Source organism: Bradysia coprophila (genome assembly GCF_014529535.1).
Source record: "Bradysia coprophila strain Holo2 chromosome X unlocalized genomic scaffold, BU_Bcop_v1 contig_115, whole genome shotgun sequence".
Lineage (NCBI taxonomy): Eukaryota > Metazoa > Arthropoda > Insecta > Diptera > Sciaridae > Bradysia > Bradysia coprophila.
In genome coordinates this window covers 11,621-34,222 of record NW_023503291.1, presented here as the reverse complement: position 1 = coordinate 34,222, position 22,602 = coordinate 11,621, and the positions used below count along the sequence as shown (strand labels likewise).

General features: G+C 32.4%; 1 protein-coding gene and 2 long non-coding RNA genes across 3 annotated transcripts in view; 2 read left to right on the top strand and 1 right to left on the bottom strand.

The window, feature by feature from the left end:
* The window catches only part of LOC119066990, a 17,943-nt gene extending 16,160 nt beyond the window's left edge, over nucleotides 1-1,783 (bottom strand). Inside the window, exon 1 of the long non-coding RNA XR_005085836.1 lies at nucleotides 1,771-1,783. This is a non-coding gene — a long non-coding RNA (uncharacterized LOC119066990). The remainder of the gene's footprint in view (nucleotides 1-1,770) is intronic.
* The window catches only part of LOC119066989, a 25,733-nt gene extending 3,131 nt beyond the window's left edge, over nucleotides 1-22,602 (top strand). Inside the window, exons 2-3 of the long non-coding RNA XR_005085835.1 lie at nucleotides 2,498-2,509; nucleotides 22,031-22,602. This is a non-coding gene — a long non-coding RNA (uncharacterized LOC119066989). The remainder of the gene's footprint in view (nucleotides 1-2,497; nucleotides 2,510-22,030) is intronic.
* On the top strand, nucleotides 4,148-19,223 carry LOC119066988 (UNC93-like protein). The gene is made up of 10 exons (XM_037169714.1): nucleotides 4,148-4,198; nucleotides 16,004-16,072; nucleotides 16,153-16,287; nucleotides 16,373-16,569; nucleotides 16,636-17,052; nucleotides 17,117-17,282; nucleotides 17,348-17,483; nucleotides 18,511-18,642; nucleotides 18,706-18,902; nucleotides 18,972-19,223. The coding sequence occupies exons 2-10, from the start codon at nucleotides 16,016-16,018 to the stop codon at nucleotides 19,107-19,109; spliced, it is 1,575 nt and encodes a 524-aa protein (XP_037025609.1). The 5' UTR covers nucleotides 4,148-4,198; nucleotides 16,004-16,015; the 3' UTR covers nucleotides 19,110-19,223.

The following is a 22,602-nucleotide window of genomic DNA, read 5'->3' as shown; positions in this document are numbered from 1 at the left end:
GATGGAGAATTAATAAAAAAATACACACAAAAAACGCGGTGGTTCTTATTTAGTTGATGGACCCGTACGAAATTGTACGGATCTCCTACAATTTATGTGTCATGGAATTTGCACCTTTAATTAAGACTTGAATCAATATAGATCTTTTTACTAATTAAACATTTCCGTTTAATCAGTTAGATCTTGGGACATTAGCGGTTCAATTAGAAATCATTGGACGCCGGTTTCGAATACGGCTTCTCAATGAAAAGTTAAAAATCTCTGAGTTAAATGGAAAAGGAAAAAGGATACTAAAATACTGAACTTTGGTACTTTGATATTACCTACGGTACTTCACATTAAGTTCGTGGACGGGCACGTCTGTGTCCTTAACTAGGGTTCCCATTCGTCCTCTTTTTTCGCCTCGTTCTTCTTTTTTACAAAAATTCTAAGAACATCACTTTTTTGATGAAAACGTCCTCTTTGTCCTCTTTTTTCAGGTCTTCTTCTTTTTTAAGTAAATTTAATACCTAAAAAACGAAAAATTTTCGTTGCGCGGCATTAACTAATGATCTTCTCTGTCAAAGAATCTCTAAAAGGTAATACAACAAACTCTTCACATCAAAAAAAAAAAAAAAATCGCTCGATCCGCTCGCATTCTTTACCTAATTCTTTCCTTACATTAAAACAAAAGTTAGTAATTTTACCAGAAAGAAAATAGTGTAGCGTTGTGTGAAATACGAAAGATCACGCAATGATAAGGTAAAACGAATTCTGTATTCAGATAATATGCACTTTGCAGCCTTTTTTTCGCCTTTAATAAAGAATATTTTAACGATAATATGGTGTGGATGTTTTCACTGAGAAGGAATCCAAAAGAATATCAGGACTATTTCAGTGCATATTGCACAGAGCATTTTTGAATTTTTTGTTTTCAGCATGAACTGTGGTGTAAATTACACAATAGTTGCACAAAGTGAATGTACAGTCGTTGTAATTCCGCGTCAGAAATTCACTTTTCGTCCTCTTTTTTGAATGTGAAGACGTCCTCGTTTTGTCCTCTTTTTTGACGCCGAAATGTCCTCTTTTTCAAAATTGAAAAATGGGAACCCTACCTTAACTTTCAAAGGGCGCCACAAGGAACGAAGGTAGAATATGTTAGTGGATGAGGGAAATTGATTTTCCATAATTTTCCAATAGACCGTCTGCGATTTTGAGAAAAAAGTTTCATATTTCAATAAAAAGAAGATTTACCATGAAAACCGTTGAAAAAAAAAAATTTTTTTTTATAGAAATTATTGAATATTCATGCCATCCCGATGCCATACCACTTATTAGAATCTTAGTAAGAATCCAATTAGAATGAATTAGAATGGATCGGGATATTCTTTTAGTCTCATTCAAATTACAGCTTTTAAAGTGATGTATAAAATCAAGCAGACATTTTCTGTTTACACTTTTGTTCTACAAAATAATAATTTGCATCAATTAAAAATAAGTTATTTATACTTCACACGGTCTATTAAAAAAAAAACAAATTTGCTACAGTCGGTGACTTTGAAATAAGATGTATAAGTGGATCAGCTGAAAAACAATTGCTACACTTATTTGAAAGTCGTCGACTGTAACGGCAAAAATTCTATTTCCCAAAAATAGGTCCTGGTTAGTGCTACTTATCACATTTAATTCATTATATTATAGAGAGAATGCGATATGATGTTTGTCTGAAAAGTTTGCAATTCTGCACAAAATTAATAAATCTGGACACAAGATCATATAATTCGGTATGACAAAAATTTGATTATTTTTTGTTAACCGCAACAAAGCCGACGTATTATACGTATTGTATTATACGATTATGGCTTGAGGACACATGATAGGAATTGTGGTTTTGTCGGTTTTTTTTTATTGGTATGATTGATATCACAGTCTAACTCTGCATTATTAAATCATTGGGTATGTAATGTATGGACACGGACTCGTGCGGGTCTTGTGTAGTTTTTTTTTTCGTTTTTTTATCGTACATTCCTTAGAAATCTACACATTTTTCATGCTTTAATGTTCCATGCTCTTTTATTTCGTTGTTTCGTTTAGATGTTCTGCGTTTCATTAAATACGTACGTAGTTTGATATTTTAGAAACCAAAACGTATTGCGTTACAAACTTGTATATGGTATTATATTCACCCGATATAACAAGTAATAATAATGAATCGTAATTACGTGTTAAGACACCCTACTCTAAATCGCACACTCACCGAAATAATCACAATAATCACAATAAAATGTAAACATAAGATATAATTATTATTACTACACCAGTGAATGTATTTGTATATATTAATGCATGCTTAAAGCGTATATAGATAGATAGATACGTAACTATTTATTATCAAATAAGCATATCAACACGTGAATGATTCAATAATTGTCGATCATTACTCAATTACATATATATGGCAACAGCGAAATTATATTGATTATTCATTGGTTTCGACGATAGCTTCATAGTTTTCGAGAGAAAAAAAAACGTGATGCAAAGTAAATACAACTTTTATTTGAAGAGCGACAAAAAAATTATTGACGATAATAAAGATGACAGTCATAATTTGTCAATTTTATAGGCGATAAAAAATAACACTCTTCGAAATTGACACGAAATTACGGAATTTATATTTTTTTAGCAGATTAAATTGGTTTGATTTTATTCGTTGGTGGTATTGACCTTTTTTTTTTTGTTAGTTTGGGAAAATTATCGCGATCATTAGATGAAAGACCATTGAAGGTACATAGATTAATTTATCGCTTCGTTTTCAATGTTCGTCAACGTCCTTTTTTCAAGGATAGAGATATACGGTAATAGAAAAAATGGATTTGCATTTCTTACAGTTATCTCAATATCCGCAACACTGCTTAAATCTGTCGTTTTCTTTGCAAAAGGCTGTTAGTTTATGATAGATTATAGTAGAATACCTATCTAACATAGCAGAAATTCTACAATAATCTAGCAGTTTTAACGACGCAAGCGTATTAGAATATTAAATCTTGTACTTCTTTAGTTTTACATTTGGCTATATAAGATAACTATGGCTAGAGATTAGCCCAACATTGTTGTTTATGTCGATGTCAATAACAGATGATTATCATAGGCCAATCATAAACGTAATAGTTATTATAGTAATAGTTATTTATACAATCGAAATGCAAAGTAATTTATTAGGCTCTAGATGTCTAATTATGATACAACGCCGCAGGCCGTACACATCGTAAGCCTAATTAAGTACTTTGCATCGAGGTGCACACAACGTTTAATGCCACAGAGGCATCTAAAGTTTGCAAATTTTGCATATTATGATGATGAGTGACATAAAATATATTTAAGCTGATTCGGGTTTTGAATACTTTTTCCATTATCTATTTTAAAATAAGAGGATTGTTAAGTGAAGTTTGATGAACACATAACTTTAAAATTAAGTCGAAAAGACAGATGTCTGAATTCTTAAATAGCTATTCAGTAATGCACGCACATGTACATACATCTCTAAACATGATTAATCAATGTTGATTGACTGTCTTTTTTTTTCAACCATACGACTTTAGCTCACTCCTAATGGTTTAAATTTGAAAATGTTTTGATAAATATGAAAACGAAATCTTGTCCCCTAATATCCCTTGAACATTCAATGATAATTTCGGCCTTTTTCACATGCAGTCTGCGACTATAAATCTCAAAACTTTTGCGATAATATCTTCCATAAAATATTAATCTGTTGAGTCCGAGGTTTGCTAGATTTCACATATTTTTATAATTACCAGAATACGAAAGGTTTTTCATTCTAAAGTTAGAAAATATTATTCCTGCTAAAATCGTATCGCCCAAGCAAATTTACTTGAAATGATACATCTAGACCACATTAGCTACACCATCACTGATACATCACCGATGCCCTTCGGTTTCCGTGGGTGTACGTTCATGCAAAGAACCAATTTTTCGTCTTAAAGCAATTTTAAAACTGAACACCTGAGTAATTATATCTGGACAGCACGAACATCGCACACAGCAGAAAAACTTGTTTATGTATGAAAATTCATGGTGACTTAACGGACGAAGGTAGATGACCTTTTTTTCACGAATCGCATAAAAAAAGGGTCTGATTTGCATTAACAGCATCAGTGTGCCTTTTGTTTTGCCAGAGCAAAGATAATCGTTATTGTTGTTGGTAATCCAGTGTTGTCTTTTGATTTTGTTTCTTTTTTTTGTGAGAATGCGAAGCCTAAAAAATTGTTTTTAAAAAAATATTTTTTTGTTCAACGATTTCACTTGCAATATGTCCAAATATTTGTATATTGGATATGTATTCAGTCCTTTATTAAAATGCTAAATGTGGTTATGGTTTAATGGCTTTGGTAAATTTGGTAATTTCTTCTTCGAAAAAAAAGGTGTTGACGCAAAAACACTTTAATAAATAAAATATGTGATGTGTAGTACCGGGGCATGATTGAAATATGTAATTTCAAGTAAACAAATTATTTATTGAATGCGGTCATTAACATCGTAAACCGTCTTATCATTGCTGTAAAATCAATGTAAAAAAGGCGTCAGGGTATCGGCAATAAATTAAGATCGATTCTGTGTGTTGTTGTCGTCGTCTTTTTTTTTTGTTCATACAATTTCCAGGTTTAAAAAGATATAATGTTTTATGTGTATTACGCATGACCAATATTTATAAAATATTTCTTTTGATGTTCTCTTTCAGTATGTGCGAAATTTGCATTTTAATTGGCAAAGGTCGTTTCGGGAACCTTGTCTCATAAATAAATAATTTATTATTTTTTCCATGTTATGTGTGAGCTGCGTTTGGCTTATTTTACATTTTTCTCTTATCTCCTTTTCGATGCGAGTGTCGAGTGGCGCTAGCCGATTATTATTTTTTTTCTCTTCGTTTCGTAATGAACAATCATTTTTTACAAAAAAAAATTATTTATTAGAAAGGTGTTATGATCTCGCACATTGTACTCGATTTGTAATGCAAATATAATACAAAAATATCTTGAAATGAATGCAATAGCAAATGGTACTGTCTTGCTTGGAGCTTTGGTATATGTGCTGTAATGTGTTCGAAGTTTGTAGTTCAAACCGAACGCGAAGTGTATGTAACCCACACATTAGGGTAACAAATATCCAAGCAAGACAGTACAGGGTACTACTATTTTGATTAAGGACCATTTTTGTTTGAACTCTTACATGAAAAAACATAAAGAAATTGTTTAGCTTCCCCTCTAAAATCTTCTTTGAATAGACCCATTTAGTCTTAAACCATAACATATGACGAGCCGAAAGAATGATTTAGAGTTGGCTATGAAGCGAAAAAACGATTTGAATACGAAAATGGTCCTTAATTCCTAGACTATAAAATGTGAAATTATGATTTTAGGACTGTCCCACTCAGTGATGTATTTTCTGTTGGCAAAATTTAGTTTTTTGTTTTTGTTTCTATAAACTAAATTACATACTCAGGCGCTGGCAAAGTGGAATGTATTACATTTCTGTGTGTTTGCATAAAACCGAGAATATATTAAAATAGTTGTTGTTGTTGCGATCATTTCTTGTATACAAAATGCACTTCGTATGCACTCGTACATATTTTATCTTCATAATAAAGTAATCCAGGCAGTACCAGATAATTGCAGATCGAACCAGCCAAATCTTATAAAATTTCTTAAAGCTGAAATAAATAAAATGTTAAATTATACCTTCGCCATAACATTACATTATATTTTTCCACTCTTACAGCCACAAACATCTGATCAAAAGCTGTTTTACAACTTCTTTATTAAAATTGTGTTTTTTTGAAACGTATCCATTCAGATAATAGAAAATGCATTAAATGTTGTGATATGTCTCTCTCGCTCTATCACACTCAATCGGTGATTTGTTGCCGTAGTCGTATAGCTATTTTATGCATAAATTTTCCTGTTCTAAAATTGTTTCCAGTTTGATATACAAATGTGGTGTCTCATCGCATAACGTACAAGACTTATTTTTAACTAGAAATTTGGGTTTTTCTACTCATTTGTCAAATGATAACGAAACTCGGGAACTATCGAGCTGAATTCTTGTTTTGTGGACTTTTTGCGTCTGTCATGTTTTCAATCACTTATCCGTCCTTAAACCACTCAAAATCATTAGAAACGAAATTTAAGCATCTTTCCACGTAATTTGAAATCCGAGATTTGTACATAGAACCTACAAACCCACATTGCGGTGTAGACTAATTTCCTGGCGATTTTATGGTCACTTTTGAATCGTCTCAAACCGCAAATCGATAAAATAAAATCGACAGAGTGACACAAATTTGTTGAACCATTCAAGCTTTCAGGACAGTTCATTAGGAAAATGAATTTGAATTATTTCAGATGATAATACAAACGGACAAATAAAAAATCAACCAGAACAATTCACGCACTGATCTGTATCATCTGTTATCGAAAGCGTCCGTGAAAATAAATGATGAACACTGACTAATGTGGCCAGGCCATATATAGCATGTTCACGGCAGAGTAAAATAAACCAGGCAGGAGCGGTTCATTTTCAAAATGTCAAATAAGGGACCTAACACACACGATGAAAATGAACTCAAATGAACACTGACATAAATTGAAAAAAAGTTATTCGCAAAAAATATAGAACTACTAGATTATTTAGGTCCCCAGTCAAATCAGCGCTACTGCCTGGTTAACTTTACTCTGTCGTGAGCATGTTGAATGAGTAATGAACTAATGAACTAAGAAAATGCGAATATCAAATGAAGTAACAGATTCGCAAATCATACTGCCAACTGACGTCTGTGAAAAGCTAAAAAAAACCTACTTCTCTCGTTAAAATTATTTTGTTTGTTTGGTGGTCGAGTTTAACACCAATATTAATTTACTCTTCATGTTTTCTTCCCACTTTAAATACACACCATATACAACCAAATTTAACGTTAACTCCTTCTCCTGCTAGAAATTCTTAGTCTTTGAAGTACTTGACAAGCATACAAGACTTAGGGCATTTACTAAATCTAGTCTTCAATATTTTCATTCAACACTTTTGATTTGATTTGATTCTTTGTTGTGGATATCGGACGACCATCTAGATCTCCTAGATATGTCAAGGGTTCACTTATTTCTATTAATCTTTTTTACAACTTAATGTCCAAAAATGTTGACGAACGAAAATCATTCGAGGACGAGAAAAAGTTTGATGTTCGGATCGAAGGAAAAAATAAAATTTTTGCTACAAAGACCGGTTTGCCGGTCCAATAAGCGCACAACAATATTTCAAAGAAAAAAAAAATCAATTTTCAGAATAGGCGAAACTAAACACACGAACATAATAAAAAGCCTCATTTTAGGCATGAAATTGGCATATCATTTATTTATTGTTGTTATTATGTTGTACACGTGTGTTTTTGAACTTGCTAAAATTTCCAAAAATTAAACTTGAGATCAATGTCAACCTGAGATGTTGAAACGTTAATTGGTGGTTCGGTTACCTATTTAAATTCAATATTGAGCAAAAATTTATACGCAAAAACAACAAAGTTTGATTTAAAAAAAAATGATTTCTCAATTTAATTTTATTGCAACAGCAGCAATAAAATCGACGAAAATATTTAATTTTTTTTCCTCAAAAACTGATTAATAAAAGAAAATATGGTAATGTCTACATGCTAAGAGCCGTTTTAAGATTGTAAATAGACAATTCCTGAATTAATTAAGCCACACTCTAAATAACGGAACATTCTAAACATACAATTTTTGGAGATACATGAATTTAACGGAAGAGTAAAATAAACCAGGCAGTAAATGACATTAGATGTGTCAATAAGGCAAGTCGCAATCTGCAGTCGAGATATAGTCTACGGCAAATTAACAGAAATTAATTTAAATTTTTTGATTTGTGACCAATTGTTATACTATTGTAAGTCGAGTAATACTATTTTAGAATCGTTTTTGTTCTTATACTTTCCAATTATTGCTTAGGCAGGAGCGGTTTATTTTTGAAACGTCAAATAAGGGACTTAATACGCGGACAAAAGTTGAATTAATTTGATTCGTTTATTGATAAATTTCCTTTGTCAGTCATCTTTTCAGAGGAAAAACACTTACAAAACGCTAATCGTGTTGAGGGTAGTAGGTTCTTGTTTCTTAACGTTGCTGTTGTAGAAAGACTTATTGGTAATTAAAGGGTTTTCATTAATGAAACTTGGAAACGTTCGCGCTGCGAGCTGATTAATAAACTCGTCTCCCTTTACTGTATAATATGTTAAGTATGCATGATTCCACTCAGTAGTCGCTTCTTAGCATACTTGTATGTATATTCTGGATAATTTCAGACTAAATTTTATCGAAGGTTGTATAATGATGATCGTAATGATTCCTCGAGACGGCTATACATTGTGGCACATCCGATCATAGATCACCTTCAAAAGTGTATTTTAATTCATTCGAAATAACTATCGTTTTCATGCACCATTACCTCAATGCAAAATAATACGAGTACTACAACATTATAATCTCCTTGACAAGTGGTCATAATTTAACAAGAAAACGAACATCCGTCCATTAGGTAAACTATAATTTAGTTTACTTCCATTATTATCTCAAGATATGTTTTTTTTTCGAGCAACAAAAAAAAAGTTTCGCGTTGTTGTTTTTGAGATAATAATCTCAAAGACAATTGGGAAGATGTGTTTCTGTTCACTACTGTAATTTTATGATATTCTTTGCTAATTGCTTCAATTTTATTTTATAGCTTGGATCATATCAGATAAAAAAATGAAGCTTATGAGCTTACGAATGAAAGCCTATAATGCAGCTTAATTTAGGGATTGTTAGTAGATCCGTAATTTAAATTGATGAGTTGGCGGTAATTATTCTTCTACAATTGGCAGGTGCATCACTGAATTGTAATTCAATCTATCAGGTGTGCGGTTTAAAAATGTTTTATTCTGTTTGGTAGATGCACAGTCTTTTACTTCATTTGTTCAAAACGTTTTATTAAATAAATGAGTTAATTTCAGAGGTGATCGCTTATTTTTGTCGTAGTAGTCGATAGTAGATGACTGTAACTTAGCCGTTCACTTTCGTTCTTTTGATGATCGTATCATTCAAATAAATTGAATGTAATGTTCATTAATTAAAGGAGCTTTGCAGAAACAGTTAGAGTTAGAGAAAGTTGGGGATTCTAATAATTTTTTTTTACTGTTAAATTTCGGATCGCGGTACCTTTAGCCGCTTCTTAATAATCTGAGTCACCCAACATACGGAATAAAATATTCAAAGCGTTCTTTACATTAATAGTTAATTTTCGTTGTTTAAGGGAGTACAACAAGCAGTAAGATATGTGAATTTCTAGTCTTAGTCGTCTAATAGAGACAACAATTATTTCCTCGTCATCATTACTTGATACAATTCCTCTCACCAAACAAACATTCAGTCTTATTAAATATTATCTAGATTCTAAATTATCATCAAAAGAGTTGAAAATCTTGTATTGAAATTAGGTTTTACGTTTCTAAAGTGTATTAAGTATTCAAACAAAACGAGTGTAACGTGACAGACAAAACTGTCCATAATTGTAACAATACAAAATTTAAATTTGCTTAAAATTAAAAATTCGACATACGAAAATTGTATATTCGTCTGTCGAACTATGGGCGTCATATTATTTTTCTTCTTTTTTTTGTGATTCAGAACAATTGATGCTTTATGGTTAACAATCACAAAGTCAATAATTATTTCGATATGACGAAGTATTCTATTTTTATCTTTTCATTTTGTCAACAACAGTTCAATTATTTGATCGAAATGGATAATTGTCGTATATCGAAAGCCACATGGGAATTAGTTTCTTTTAAAGTAAAAACAATTATCTAATAAATACATAACTTTTATGGTAATGTAGGAGCGTTAGTCGGAAAGACAAAAAAAAAATTACCAAGAAAGAATCAAGTTGTGCTGTCGTTTTTAGCAAACGAAGAAACGGTGTCCTACGGTTGGGTTGATCTGTTTCCAGAAAACGAAACGCCGCAGATCTTTTGACCCCTTTTGCTTCTGTCAGTCCTAATAGTTGTGATAGTCCTTGTTTGCTAAGGTTTCAATGCTTTTGCAAAGTTTATTATCAAAACCAATGACAGTCACCTTGTCTTTGACTTTCGCAATGAACATGTCATATTATTTACATAATTAACCCAAACTTTACCAAAATTTTACCAAAATCGAGGGGTTATTTGGGAAAATTTTGGGAGAAGTTATTAAAAAAGTCGGATGAACTTCAATGTGCCATTTTTTTCGAGAAAAAAACAAAAACTAGGGAATTTTTGAGAAATATTTAGTTCACTTAAAATAGACCATGCACCAACATACCATGCCAGGACGTTGACATGAACAAAAATAGTTTTTTAAACTATAAATGGGAGGAAAATATCTGACCATTTTTGTAACAGACAGCAGTCGCATCACCAAAATAATTATAAAATCTATTACTTCCTTTATTCTAACAATTTTTGGCATTAGAGGTCTAACGACCTACATACAACATATTGATACAAAATCTCTTACTTCCTGCAACACATGGCACGGTCTCTTGTAAAATCGTCAGATGAACTGAACTGAACATTAATTTTAAGAAAGCTTTCATACGTTGTGTTCAACTTAAAATGAAATACGTTACCCTGCGCATCCGTCGACTAAAATGTAAAACATTTTTTGAGAAATCATTAAACATTCGGGTTTTATTATGAAACATTATCAACAATTGAAATGTTCCGTTTTTTTTTCGTTTTTTTTATTTGAATAATTGTTTGTGTTTTGTTATAGTTTGAATGTTTGAAATCGTTATCATTATCAATCAAAACATTACGTACACATTAAGTCACTCTTTTTTTTGTGAGACGGATGCGAATGATATAACGGCCTTCAAGTGCTTTTGTCTTGTCCAATATTATTTATTATTGAAAAAAAAATGATTTTATTCCGCATTAATTTAATTTCACTCAATTTTGTAGGAAGTACTGGTATTATATTACATTGTACACACAGAGGTATATCTGTACAAAATAATCATTAACAGAAAAATGGAGTTTGGTGGAAAAAAATAATTATGTTAATATCAATAAAAAAAATATTAATTATTTATAGATTTATGAGAACGTTTCTTATTACATACAACACAACCAGTACGTTTTCAACGTGTATACACTGTTGTACAATCAATCTGTCTGATATAGCTATGTAATTTAACGAATTTATTTTACGGAGGCAATTAGTAGCGTAAATGTTTTGTAAACGAACGAAAAAAAAAATCAGAACCTTTTCAATATCATTTCCTTAAAAAGCTTCACTATTTCACTATATTTGGTGGCAATCTCATTCTCATTCAGTAATTCACTCTCTAAAGGCGCCCTTGATTCGGTACCTGAATAAACCATTCAATGGATGAATGAAGAGACATTAGAGATACGGCTTAAATGATCTTAGTAGTAAAATAGCTTAGAATGGGTTCAGGTTTTCAACTGAATTTGATGACAGAAGAATTTCCTTTTTTGAGATTCGGAGAAAATCCTTTGAATTCTAAGAAAATCCTTAAAATAAAAATCAAAGAAAATATTGAACTTCGAATAAAAATGCATTAAAATCGGGAAAATGTATTGTAACTAAAATCTTTGGGAATCCTTGAGAAAGAATTTAGAATTCAGAAAATCAATGTGCCCTTTCAAATATTGGTGATCGTTGTTCGAGGCGATAGGAAAGCATACATAACAAAATCCTTTATTCTGGTTTCAGTAGGTCAAAAAAGTTGAAATCTACCTGGCTAAACCGCGCTTTCCTAAATATAAAATCATTTGACAGAAGAAGAAGTTCGGTAGACTTCAAAGTGTTAAAAAGCTCTATGAGTGTGGTTAATATAGAGGAACACACATTACACTGTTGCTCAACAAGCTCACTGGAGGTTAAGTGTCTCACCCACTCTATCCTACACAGAAACGATTAGAAATATTTAGCTTCCTTTAAATAAAATGATGGAAGAGAAAACAAAAAAAATGGCGGCAAGCATTACCTTTACACGATGACTACACACGTGTTGATTCAGTTAATATAGTAATTATGTTTGTTAAGTGCTTAGAGTGCAATTTTTTTTGTATTACATTACACGCTCCGGAAACAAAAGTGATAAATCAGTTGAGAGAAAAAAAAAAATGAAAATTGTCCGCCTATCATTAGATCCCATTAGCGGAAATGTGATAGGTACTTCAACCATAAATTCGTTATCTAATGTGAAAACAATGTCGTCAAATTTGACGGAAAATTAAAAGCCACAAATGGAGGAAATGCCTCATTTCAAATTCGAATTCATTTCTTTTTAATTTAAAAAAAATCCTATTTGTTTGCTTGTAAATATGCAAACAATTTAATGTCGTGACATTATTTATTGCACAACAATGTGTCTTGGACAGGCAGTTTAAAATGTTTTTAATGAACACTTAAATATTGTCACATTTCCAGCAATTTCCACCTTTTTGATCGAGTCTTGTACAGACCATCGTCAACCCGTCTACTACACACGTCTGACATTACACATTAATTTCTATCCTGATCCCATTCCATACCTTCGCATTGTGTCGCATCTCTACTGACCTTTCTCAGACCAGAACCTCTTTACAAATTCATTGATAAAATTGTTCAGAAATTTTTCATTCATTAAATTTAAATTAGAAAATCGTGTTATTAACATTTTATATGTTTATCTAACTAATTCTCCACTCTGTTGCTTGTAAAATGAATTTTTATTATGATTTACAATTGAAGCTTTTTTATGTTCGCTGATTGTTGCATGAATTAATTCATCATCTATTTACATTATGACATAATATAAAAACGGCGCAAGTTTAAAAAAAATGAATTTTACTACAATCCGTTCATATGCAGACAGGTAGTACATAAAATAAATGTATCAAATCCATATAAATACTCAGTTAATGAATGAATGGAAATATAATAATAAAAAAATTTAAATTCTTGATTGCTGATAATGGACTTAAAACTTAACTTATTGTTCACAATAGCGAATTGGTTTAGGCAAGGACGACAGCATCAATTCGTCTCAAGTTCAAGATATTGTTTCGATGATTCCGATGAATTTACGGTATCTTTTCTATTTAATGGTGGTTTACGATATCAATCATAAATAATGGACTAAATACTAAATAAAAGATTTTGGTTGACTTGAACAACATGTGGATCAACCTGTCGTTCAGAAAGGTTTTTTTGCTTTGTCTAGATGAAAACTTTTCAATTGAATCAATCAATCAATGAACAATAAATAATTTAAATGTTTATATGCCCATTTCAGTGGTTAACCTTTTACAGACGGCAAAATTATCAGCAGTTTAAATAGAGGATCTATTACTTCATTTGTACTAAGTATTTTCGAGAGATTGAGTTCAAATCTTTTACTTCATTTGTTTTAAACTAGCATTTCACTGTATAAGACCACATTATGAAGGGTTTTCTTTTATTTCTGAAGTTGTCGATAACAAATCTTAGTCGTGCGTAACAGATTAGGTGGAAGTTAAATTAATTTCAAGGCAATTTAAGAAACCAAATCTTTGTGACATTTAGTCGTCCTTTTTTAATTTTATCTTTCTTTATTAAAAGATATTCGTATTAACAATTAACCTCAAAGGGTCGATGATAATAAACTTCGTGTCTATTTCAATTTTCTGTTACCTATCACAAAGATAGTAGGAAGTAGTTCGAAATATAATATGCAGCATTTATTTTATTGAATTAAAAACGTAAAAAAGCTCTCTAGGTCAAACAATGTGTTTAATTTTAATATTTTTCTAGTCGACTGCATTTTTCATTGAACTTTACGTAGAACTCTTCAGAATAAGTCTCGCAGACAATGTTGTGGGGTTCTTTTTTTCTCACATAAATTGCAATTTCCTTCTTTGTGGAAAGTCATTCAACAGAAATGATCATCTACCACTGCGATACAATCAAAACATAACATACCGTTTCGAGTCAAACTCAAAGGTGTAACTTAACTTAAATAAATTATTTCTGTGGAGATTTTTGAGCTTTTACAAAAAATTACTGTTCATTCTTTTGTTGTCGATGATGTTTGGGATTCGAGCTTTAAAATGAATGAGATGGGATTGCACTAATTGACAATTTTATTTATTCTTATCGAAACTTAAGGAATAAACAATATTTCAGTGGATTTATGTAAGTCGCTTCTTTAACTTAAATTCTTGAGAAAACGCTAATGGCCTGCATAGACAATTGCAGTCAAATGAAGTGTTATCAATAACAATTATTTTAAGTGAATATTTACGATTCATCTAACTTTTTATGATTATTTTGTCTTCTTGTAAATATTTTTTTAAATTTTTATTTTTAATTGCAATCTTCCGGTAGGTAAATCAATTGTTCATTGAAATATTTTTTTTTTACATTTGAGATTTGATATTATACGAGATTTTTATGGAAATTAAGGTTAGCAATATGTGTTTTATTGTTGTCGGCTTGAGTAATCGCAATTACATATTTCAGTGTAAATAAAAAAACTGCTCTCCGATTGCAAGTTTCCCATCGGAACGAAATTTTCAGAATTTTTTTCTCAAAAAAAGTCCTTACATAATCCTAAAATCGGTCAATTAAATGAATACCAAAAGAGAAAGGAAATTACCTTGTTTTGGACCGATCGCAAGGATCGATCGTTAAGGCTTTACAATTAACTAAAAATTTGAATTCATTGTTTCGATGTTTACATCATCTGAATTAACCTGTTACAGACGGCAATCATATGGCCAGTATTATTATCAGATCTATATTACTTCTATCGATCAAAGTATTTTTAATATGTTGATTTCTTATCTCGTACTTCATTTTTTGAACATTTTTTTTTATATAAAAGAGTAGCCGTATATGACCGGCTAAGCTATTGAAATGAAACATTAACGACGTCGCAATACCCGGCCATTTTTTTACGTAATAAAGTTTATAATTGTAAACTTAAAGCTTTTCGCGCAATTATGGACTGGTTTTGTTTTATTAGCTTTAAAAAGCTTCTGTAATACTACTTTTGTATTGGCCACTTGCAACGAAGGGTGCGCCGTGTTGTGGAAATAAATCGAACATACTTGTGGTGACATGAATGTGTAGTGAGCAAAAGTTGAACATACTTATGTTCGATATTCAAATTTTCGAGCATTGCAACTGACAATGTGATATTACTGCAACTAACAAGGAGCTTAATGCTCACAAAAGCTCTTCTATAACAAATTCAATCTTTCTTCAAAGTTAAAAGCATGTATCTCACACATTTCTGTACTGTGTACTTAGCTATATCGGAGAAAATTCATTACATGGAAATTTTTAACCGATAATACACACTCTGAGATCTGCTGTACTTCCCTATAGAATGTAATTTGATTTGCAACAAAGACGACTAGTTCTAATTTAGAAACAATACTTAATGCTGATTCAACTTAGAGGTGCATTGAATCGTTTCATTTCAAAAAATGTTAAAAGTGTTTTTAGCGAAATTAGTCACAACAGATGTAACAACAAGCATCACGAATCTTTGAGTCTTTTCTTTAATTTTGTTTTTAACAAAATTTTATTGTCCCAGTTTTATTGCAATTCTTCGAAAAACCGCAAAACGAAAATGGGATTTTTGTTTTGTAAATATTTCTTTATTACCTGAACTGTGAAGAGCTAGAAAACCATAAAACTCTGAGATTGTAAACTTAAAGTTTTGCGATACATTAATTGGACCTTTTCACAATATGTTTAAGTAAAAAAAAACTGATTTCCAATAAAAAAATAAAAAAAAAATATTTGGCGAGGAAATAACCAACCAGAGATGTTTGATTTAACTTTCTCTTTCATTCTTTTCGAATTCGAGTAGTTTTTAAAGACGCCACAAACATACTCCATACAATAACGTACGTATTTTATTGATTTTATAGGCCTAATCAACAATGACGGCTGGTTCCGGATATGAGAATAAAGCATACGACGGCGATAATCCAGTGAAGGTAAAGTCAATATAAATTGTAAACTATATAACCAGCCATAGTCCACATAAATCATACGACATAATGTGTTTCACAAACAGCCACATTTGCATAACACTGAGGACACAGTATCGATTCGAGAAAAAGTTAAATTATCCAGATCAGAAAAATGGAGGATACTGAAAAATGTGACGATTCTATCATGTGCATTCATGGTACAATTCACAGCATTTCAGGTAAGTTCGTTTTTATACTCACTTTCATGATCAACGATCGATTGGGACAGATTCATCTAATTGAGCAAACTTTCGTCGATTCCAGGGCACAGCCAATTTACAGTCATCAATTAATGCCAAAGATGGTTTAGGAACCGTATCATTAAGTGCAATTTATGCGGCTATTGTCGTTTCATGTATATTTATTCCAACATTAGTTATAAGAAGGCTTACTGTGAAATGGACATTGTGCGCAAGTATGTGCTGCTACGCTCCCTACATTGCTGCTCAATTCTACCCAAAGTAAGTTCGATTTGTTCTGTCGATATATAATGACGAAATGAGTAATCTTTTGGTCATTGTTTTCAGATTCTACACTTTAGTTCCTGCTGGCATATTGCTAGGTTTGGGTGCAGCGCCTATGTGGGCATCAAAAGCTACCTATCTCACACAAGTCGGTCAGGTGTACGCAAAAATAACGGATCAACCGGTCGACGCTATCATCGTCCGATTCTTCGGCTTCTTCTTCCTTGCCTGGCAAACCGCTGAATTGTGGGGAAATTTGATTTCCAGTTTGGTGCTATCGTCCGGTGCTCATGGAGGTGGTGGCGGTGGAAATACTACATTGTCAACGTGCGGTGCCAATTTCTGTGTCGTTGCATCGGCCGAAAATGCCAATTTGGAACGTCCACCAGATTCGGAAATTTTTGAAATTTCGACCATCTATTTGGCCTGTATCGGAGCTGCTGTGATAATTATTGCTGTGTTCTTGGATCCATTGTCAAGGTACATTTTCAGTCAGGCTATGCAATACGTTCGTGTTATAATCGATATTGATCTTTGATCGCAGATACGGTGAAAAACGTAAGGGATCTGAGTCGGCAAAGGAGTTGTCTGGTGTTGCATTACTTTCAGCTACACTCAATCAATGCAAAAAGCCTAACCAACAGTTGCTGATCTTAATTACCGTTTGGATCGGCATGGAACAAGCGTTTATTGGTGCTGATTTTACACAAGTAATTGGGGAACAAACTCAAGCGTTTTGAGTCGAGCTTAAAGTCAATTTCCGTAATTATTACAGGCTTATGTGTCGTGTGCTTTGGGTATCCATCAAATTGGCTATGTTATGATATGTTTTGGTGTGGTAAACGCAATCTGTTCAATTATTTTCGGTTCCATCATGAAATACATCGGCAGAATCCCGATCATTGCACTGGGTGAGTTGTTTTAACATTTTTTCAACCTTAAGAAAGGGTATCACGATATGTTCATTGAATCTTTTACTTCTCGTGTTTAAAGCATCGAAGTGAGTTTGTCAGAAAATCTATTACTTCGTTTGTTTTAACATCAACGTGGCTAATTTTTGTCACTGTTGTCAATAGCAGATGATCTGAAAGGTAGTTGCTTACTATTGCCTGCTAAGTTCTTTAAATTGTTATTTCCTAATACTCAGCTCAGTTGTACCTGATTGCAAAGTGCAAACAATTCTGAACGTTCCTTTTTGGTTTGTTTCTCATGGTTCCTTTCTTTAAAGCTTAGAGCTAGGAGTACTATGAATGGTTTTTGAATAGCAATACACGCTACTTGAACACCTAGTTTCAGATTTTTCTCTAGGAATTATATCCCGAGTAAAGCCATCTTTCCAACGGTAGAAAAGATAAGTCTCGAAGGTGACCTCTTAACATTAAGAAGTCTCGTTACGATCGATTGATTAGTTCTCACTTCAACTTATACATTTCCATGCTTCGCACGAATATAAAAGAATTTTAAATTTACGTATTGACTGTTTGATTGACGGATTTATCTTCATGCTTGTCATCGTTTTTTTGTGTGTCAGAATTCCTGAAGCGAATAAAACATCGCAAACGAAGCACAAAAAATCTCAAAATAAAATCCGTGGCCCAGTCAGAAAAAAAAATGATTCTTAAAAAATCGAATTGCGTCTGATTTTAACAAGAAATAATCTAAATTTTGCTGTCAATGATGTAACCATAGCAAATTTATCGTACGTGTCGAAGGTACGTGCACTGCACCGCTTCACCTTGAACCAGAAAAAAATTTGTAATTTATTGAAAGACAGACAGTTTAACATTAAGCAAAATTGAATGCAGACATTCCAAAGCATGTCAATAGTTTTTATCCACATCGTCCATCCATCTATCGAATGGTTTTGCCCGTTTCCTCCAATATCGGTGCATCGCAAAACCTAAAAACGTTTTAACATTTACGCTTTATGCATTACAGGCGCCATCGTTCACGGAGCTATTGTTATTGTAATGTTATTCTGGCGACCACATCCAGAAAATCCATTGATCTTCTTCGCTATCGCTGGACTATGGGGTGTTGGCGATGCTGTGTGGCAGACACAAATTAATGGTAAAATATTAACTTGGAAGACTCTCAAAAAGACGTTAGACTAAACAAATATTTCCCGTACAGGACTCTATGGTCTACTGTTCCGAAGGAATAAGGAGGCAGCCTTCTCAAATTATCGCCTGTGGGAATCAGCTGGTTTCGTCATTGCCTATGCGTACTCAACAACATTGTGCGCTAGAATGAAGCTGTACATCCTGTTCGGTAACTTGACGCTCGGAGTACTGGGATACATTATTGTGGAGATCAGATACCGACGCAAGGTAATTAGAATTTTTGGCGGATTCTCGTTGTCGCATGTAGACTCAATTCGAAATTTATTTGTTTTATAGCAACGACGACTTAAGAAACAAGAAGCCAAAGAAAATGCCCGTCAAGCTGAGTTAGCTAAGCAACAGGCGAATCAAATTGAAGAAACTGACGACGAACACGATGAATTGGAGGAGGACATTGAAATCACTCACTTCTAAATTGTTGTTTTGTATTGTTGTCTTCCGTTTTTTAGTGATGATTTTATTGCTACGAACAGAAGAATATTCATAATTTTTGGTAGAACAGAGGATTATGTCTATTTGCAAAAAAAAGTAAATTTAGGAAAATGATAAGAAAATTAAATGAAAAAAAGAAACTTTAAAGTTAACTACTTCAGTAGGTACACAGAGAAATCAGATTTAAACTGTAGGTTAGATGAAATATAAATACATTTACAACCGCCCATTCATTGACCGTTTAATATTTATCAAAGTTTTTCCATTATGACGACCAGAAAATGTCGGGACTTTGAGGGACATAAACTCACTGAAACGTTTGAGTTCATTTTCTATTTCACGTTTCCCATTCACAAATGCTGTCCTTCTCTCCTGTACGGTATGAAGACCGATTTCTACGAAAAAAGGAAAAGATTGGACCATGCGATCGAAACAACGTCCACAAATACCAAGGATTCTGTCGTGTAAATGACCGCAAACCATTAACACAGCAGTAGTCTAACATCATAGGTTTTGTGCGACTAAATTTCGTACAACATCGATTACATCGCAATCATCATTTGCTCATCGATTCATCGTAATCGTAGGACGTTAATGACTGATTATAGATTCTTTTGAATCTCAGTCTGACATGTGAACAGTAATGTGGTAATACTGCCACATTGTATGGTATATAAAGACAATGTTTTCTATTGTTGTTTCGTCAACCTCATTCTATTTTCAATTCTACTCGCCCTTTAGTTTTCTTCATAATTTTCCCGACGAAAAGTGGTAGTCATCAACGAAAAATTCTGATAAATGTTTCGGCTGGAGCTGGTTGAATGCTCTATGAGAATAAACATGGATAGCTTTTAGTGTTACTAACTTCTTTTTAAGGAGAATCTACTACTTTGGCGAACGGTTAATGTCTACGGATTTTAATAAAATTATCTTTTCAACTCGAACCGACATCGGTCACTATATATAACCGTTCACCAAAGTAGTAGATCTTCAAAGAAAATTTATTTTTCTAGAAATATTTACCAGGAATGAATAGGAACGGCATACCAGAATGCACGAAATTTGGAAAAATAATTTTGAATCAAAAGATTGGAGCTCTTCTGGAGATCCAACGATATATGCTTCTTTTGCGCAAAAGAATTTCGATTTTGAAATAAATTATTTTTTTAATTAATTTTTCCAATGGCGGATCCTTGTGGGGCTAAAACTAATCTCAAAATAGTCGGTGGTTGGATTAATTGTTCAATTAGACGATTTTATTTGTTGTAATCACATTTATTGAATGCTTTTAAGCACCGGGACCACTGCTTGCCGAAAAACAAATGTTTTTTTGTCTCTTTATATGAAGCAAGAAAATAAAATTGAAAGCCAGAAACTTATGACTAATCATTAATTCCTCAATATTGCCGAACAGTCGCTCATTCAATGGGTTGTAACCTAAATCACCACCTTTGATTACTATATTTTCCTGAAATCAATCAGAATTGACCTTCATTAGTAACAATGATTTTAGAGTGGCGAGAGAAGCATCCAATAGCCTTCAATGAAAGCCAGCTATAAAGTCAATCGAATCTTCCGCCTACCCCGAGTGAAAAAAATTTTGAAGTCAGATATCTCAAAGTCTAAATTTGTCGAAATCAGATATCTCAAGTCTCAAAATTTATTGTCTTCTTAGACTCAATGAGAATTGAGATATCTGATTTCGACAGATTAAGACATTTGTGAGAACTTTTTTTTACTTGGGACACCATCAGGTCATTCCTAAAATACTTTAAAACATAGAACACCAATTTCGCGACTAATTTTTTCGTTGACAAAGGAGTCGAAGGATTTTCTAAGGATTGGAATTTTCTAATACTTTTAAGGGATTCCCCCACAGAGTGTATTTTGAAGATTTTAAAGAGGACAATTTATTTATCGCAACAAGATACCTTTACTCACAGCTTCTCACGGAAATGATTCATTTACCTGATGCGGTAATTTTCTTTAATTCGAAATTTTCCGATTTTTTCGCTGATTTTCCCAAATTTTATTTTTCGAAAATGTGGAAAGTGGGAGAAAATTTGGAAACACTTTTCACTAAAATAGTGGCTGCATTTAAGATACCCACTAAATTCATCCCTAGCTGCACTTTGCAGTCCGATATATTCGTGGAAATGAAACCATGTTTTGGACAGCAAAAATGACACTTTCTCAGCTGAATATTGATCGACAGTTTGTTTTGGGGCTAATTAGTCCGCTACTTTCAAAAGTCGATATATCTACCACTCTGTCTATCGTCTATTCATTAACGTCATTTTTTGTCATCGAGATTGATCTCTCAAGTTCAGGGTCACCTGTCTGTTCTTACACATACATACCGTATGAAAACCACTTCGATGGAAAATATGGCAATTTGCAGGTGAATTTAGTTAATCTTAATTTCAATTTTAATTATTTGAAAATGAATTTGCATTCCCCGTCAATTTGTTAATTTAGTATCTAGGTACGTTTTTAGCTGATATTTTATTTGTGTAGTTTGTTAAATATATATTATTATTATTATACCAATACCCATACCCAGATATTACGAAAATGGTATTATTCATAAAAGAATTATTATTGTAGATAGATATGAGTTGAGTATATATTTTTGTTGTTCTTCATATAAACATACATTCTAGTAAAATTGAATTATATATCTAACGTAGGCAAACAGAAGAGGAGAAAAAATTTATTATTATTATAAAGAACGAAAATATAATCAATTGTACAAAATAATATCAATGCTTGTGGACTAATAATGGAAATACATTCCTTATTAGATAGATTATTAACAACACATAACATCTAATCAAAATTTTGAACAAGTGTAAATATTGTTCCTTTAATAGACGAATATTTTTTGAAGTTTTCCAGAAGAGAAAAAAAAACTTTAATCGATGAACAAGTGGCAAAATATATTATTCTCACTTTGAAAATATTCCGTTGAATCTATTGAATACACAGTACACATACGAAGAACATACGCACAATATTTCCCAAATTTCTACTAAATAGAAACAGCTAATCAAATTGACATAACAAATTAAAATAAAAACAAAACAAAATTATTATTTTTGCTACACTCACAGGAAAGTAAAATTTGATACATTTTTTCTGTTTGGTGGTTGTTGTGGCTTGTAGTTTTGTTCCCACATAAATGTCGTTTAACAAGTGAGAATCTAGATTTTTATTTTCTGATCTTTTTGATAGATACGCACACGCGAGTTGCAACGAAGTATACTAAAATCTAGTTGTTCGTTTGTTAGACTAAATGTATGTGGAAACAAAATTACAAACCACATCAACTGTGAAATCGGGAAACATGTCAAATTCCGCTTTTCCGCTAGTGTATTTCATTTTATATCGATGTTCTTCCGTCGTTCATTTTGACATCATAGTCGTGAAAAAGGAAATTCCTACGGAACAATTAAATTACATTACGCACCACACA